This window comes from Phacochoerus africanus, chromosome X (assembly GCF_016906955.1).
Source record: "Phacochoerus africanus isolate WHEZ1 chromosome X, ROS_Pafr_v1, whole genome shotgun sequence".
NCBI classification, from domain to species: Eukaryota; Metazoa; Chordata; class Mammalia; order Artiodactyla; family Suidae; genus Phacochoerus; species Phacochoerus africanus.
In genome coordinates this window covers 118,769,982-118,773,561 of record NC_062560.1, presented here as the reverse complement: position 1 = coordinate 118,773,561, position 3,580 = coordinate 118,769,982, and the positions used below count along the sequence as shown (strand labels likewise).

Below are 3,580 nucleotides of genomic sequence, written 5' to 3'. Positions count from 1 at the left end.
TAGCACAGTGCCTGAGTAAGTGCTTCCAGAGTACCTCAGTAGTAAGCTTTTATTCTATTAGGGAATTCAGTTTATTTTGTTGTGTTATTTTAACTCATTGGTCAATTACCGATCTATTCCGAATTTATTCATATTCCAAAGGCCACACTAATAAACAGAAAGAACTCTTTGATGTGAACCTAAAGGCAAGGCACTACTCTTCTCGCTCTACTATTTTATGCACTGGTTTTGGGAGAGCCTGGGACAATTTGGACATTTTCACTTCCCCCCCACCCCTTCCGTGACCTTACTTCCACCTCCTCCACCCCCATCCCACCCACTCTACCCCTTTCGTCACCTCTATTCCACCTCAACCCCTATTCAGAACTACTTTGGCCTTTTAGCGTCCCTGGGACTTTTACTTCCAAATCATTTCCATCCTTACCCTTCTTCTCATATTCTTTCAGGCCAGAAGAGGGAATCTTTCACTACTCTAGCTGCAAGGTGAGTCCCTCAGGCGGCGTTAGGAACTACAAGGCTGCCCTAATATCCAGAGTGATGATTCTGAGTACTCATGAGGTAAACACACTTAAAATTAACATAAGATCTGGGGTATTTAGGTAAGTTTCAACTATATAACAGTAGTTTCCAGTTCAATACAGATTCTACTTTCTGATTTCTAAATTGACCTATTTTCCAGCTTTTTCTAAAATAGAGTGGATTTTAATGTTTTACTGATTTTTATTTATAGACAAGAGAGAACACTTACGGAGTACCTTTAGGTGCCACGCATTGTGCTAGATACTTGAAGTATGGACCTCTTCTTATCCTGACAACGACCTTAGGGGACACATCGTTCCATTTTACAGATAAAAAACCGAGGTCAATAGACATTAAGTGGTTTGCCCAAAATCATGCAGTGAAATGTGCGGGGCCAGAATTCTGCTGTTGATCCCTTTAAAACAAAGCTCATGCTCTTAATTATATCATGCTATACCCCGAAATAAAACCCAGTAGTTCATTCCACTTCGGCCTCCACTCCAAACAGAGATCACCAAAAAAGATACAACCTCAGGAAAGGGAGCTTTATATTCCCAAGAAAAAGGAGCACCACTGGGTCACCAGGAATTCCATCTTTGATCTCAGAATCTCAATTGTTGGCTTAACTCCCCTAAAAAGAGCATTAAATTGACTCAATATCAAGCATTATCTGCCCAACCGTGATGGCGCCTCTTTACCCCATCGCACAATCACCAGAATAACTATTAGAAGAAGGAAAAAAAAAAAAAAAAAACCCTCACAGCCTAATATGTACACTCTGCACAGTTTCTTCCTAGAAATTAGGTGCACGGTACAGTGGAGCAAAAACGAAGGACTCCAGATTTCACAAGGATGTCATGTTTTACATTGTGATAAAATGTAACGGAACCAGCAAAAACGGTTAAAGCAAACATCAAAGGACAAAGGCTAAAAGTATCCTATAACCAAGCAAACACCTGTTAGTCCTTCCCCTTTAAGTCTTTCAAATAAGGTCACATTTATTCATTCAACAAACATTTATTGAGCACCAGCAACTGCGCTAGATGCTAAGGAATATAACCGCGAACAAGATAAACCGGGTTCCCGCTTGACCGGATACTTCTGCGTTAAATGGTCTTGCTAACTACTACAGGATACTTGTTCTCTGCTAGTTATCACGGGAAAGTCAGAGTCACACGAGGCCTCTTCTGGAATACTTTTAAAGTTTCTTTGTGGCAAACTGATACAAATCTTTGTTTAACTTAGAGGAAGAAGAGATGGTCAAGCGCCCTTTTCCACAAGCGTGTGGGCGGCCGAGTTGGCTCGCGAGCAATATGGCGGCGGGCGACCCGCCAGGCCGTTTAGACCATTCGGTTGCGCTTGTGGCTTGGGGAGTCTATGTCGCCATCGCCGCACTGGGCTGAGGTGCGCTTGCGGGTCCCCCCACTGTCCAGGCGCAGGGCCAGGTCTTCTGGGTCGATGGGGTTCGAGTCGTCCTCGAGGAAGCTACTTCTTCGGCGGCCACCGCTAGCGACGCCGCTGGCCTGAGGCGGCGAGCCCGGCGCGCCGGATCTCACGCTGATGCTCGCCATGGCACCGCTGAGGCCGTGCAGGGCGATGGCCTCGTGGAACGGCTGCAGGTCGACGTCCACCGAGGAGCTGGACTCGGTGGCCGCGGCCTGGCTGGCGGCCCCGGCGGGTGGCTTCGGCGGCGTCCTCGGGGTGCGGGGCGGCGGAGTGGCGGGGGGCACCTTGCCACACAGAAAGCTAATCAGATCTTCGCGGAGAATGGTGCTCCGGCCCTTTTTCACCCATTCCAGCACATCTCGGATGCGACGCTGGTGGCCAACCTGGATGCCCAGGTCAAAACTTCGTTGATGGGCATCCCCGCTCTCTTTGTAGAGGCTGGTCACAGCCATGGCCGCATTCTGGAAGGGGTCCCACATGGAGAGTCCTGGCTGTTGGCACCCCGTATCCTTGTAGAGCTGGGCCACAGCGGTGGCTGAGATCTGGAAGAGGTGCCACAGCTTCTGCTGCTCGCTCCTGAGCCCCGCCGCCTCAGGGGCCGCCTCCTCCTGCAGATCGGGGGGCAGCTCCTCTTCTTGCTCGGCCTCGGCCAGGCACTGGCGCTCCCACTTAGAGAACCAGGGCTCCGCGACCTCGGCCTCGCCCTCCTTCGGCTGCTCCTCCATCCTCCTCCTTCTGGCCGCTCCTCTCCTCTACCGCTGCCTCCTCCTCCGCCTACTCTTGCTCCTCCACCTCCACCTCACCTCCACTTCCGAGCTCCCCTCCTCCTTCTGCGGCCGCCGCCGCCGCTACTGCCGCCGCTACTGCCGCCGCCGCCGCCGCAGACCGCCGCTACCGCCACCGCCACCGCCTCCTCCGCGTGCGCCGGCGGGCGGGAGCGCGGGCGGCGGGGCCCTAAGGCCAACCGTTCCGGCGCGCGCCGCCCGCGGCCCTGGTGCACGCCCCGCCCCGCCCCGCCCGGCCCGGCCCGGCCCGGCCCGGCCCGGCCCGACCCGGCCCGGCCCGGCCCCCGGCTACCGCGCGGAGACAACTCCGCAGCCGCCGGCGCCGCCTCGCTGCCCCCTTCCGGCCCCGCGGTCCGCTCCTACGGCCCCCCCATGGCGCCGCGGCCTCCCCGCAGCCGCCGCCGCCGCCTCGGTCGTCGCCGCCGCCGCCGCCGCGGCCCCGCAGCTCGGCCCCAACCCCCGCTCCGCCGCCGCTGCCGCACCGGGAACTCGAAGGGGGGCTGGCTGAAGCGCTGCCTCAACGCGGCGCTTGCCTACCGCTTGGCCCCCTTTTCACACATTTTTGAGACTTGTCGGCTTCATCCAATGAGCTGATCAAATTTTACATCCTATGTTGCCAGAGAGGATTATGGGGCAACTTCATGGTGTCGATCACATCCAGGGCGCCGATCCGGGAAGGCCGGGGGGTAGAGTGGAAAGAGCACGGCCCTCGCGAATAGGCAGGCGGTGGGAATCCCGGCGATGCCCGCCACACAGTAGGTGCCCAAGGGGTGTTTTCCGTGGATCGAAGCAGTGATTTTGTACAGGAAAAAAAAAAAAAAATCACGTCA

General features: G+C 55.0%; 1 protein-coding gene across 1 annotated transcript; it reads right to left on the bottom strand.

Moving 5' to 3' along the window:
* Positions 1-1,361: 1,361 nt before the first annotated feature.
* HAPSTR2 (HUWE1 associated protein modifying stress responses 2) lies at positions 1,362-2,705 on the bottom strand. Its single transcript, XM_047764911.1, has one exon. It carries the CDS (start codon positions 2,688-2,690, stop codon positions 1,860-1,862), a length of 831 nt encoding a protein of 276 aa, XP_047620867.1. The 5' UTR covers positions 2,691-2,705; the 3' UTR covers positions 1,362-1,859.
* Between the last annotated feature and the right edge of the window lie 875 nt (positions 2,706-3,580).

Excerpts from the sequence above, each read along its gene's own strand:
- HAPSTR2 (XM_047764911.1), bottom strand. The coding sequence starts at position 2,690 with ATGGAGGAGCAGCCGAAGGAGGGCGAGGCCGAGGTCGCGGAGCCCTGG.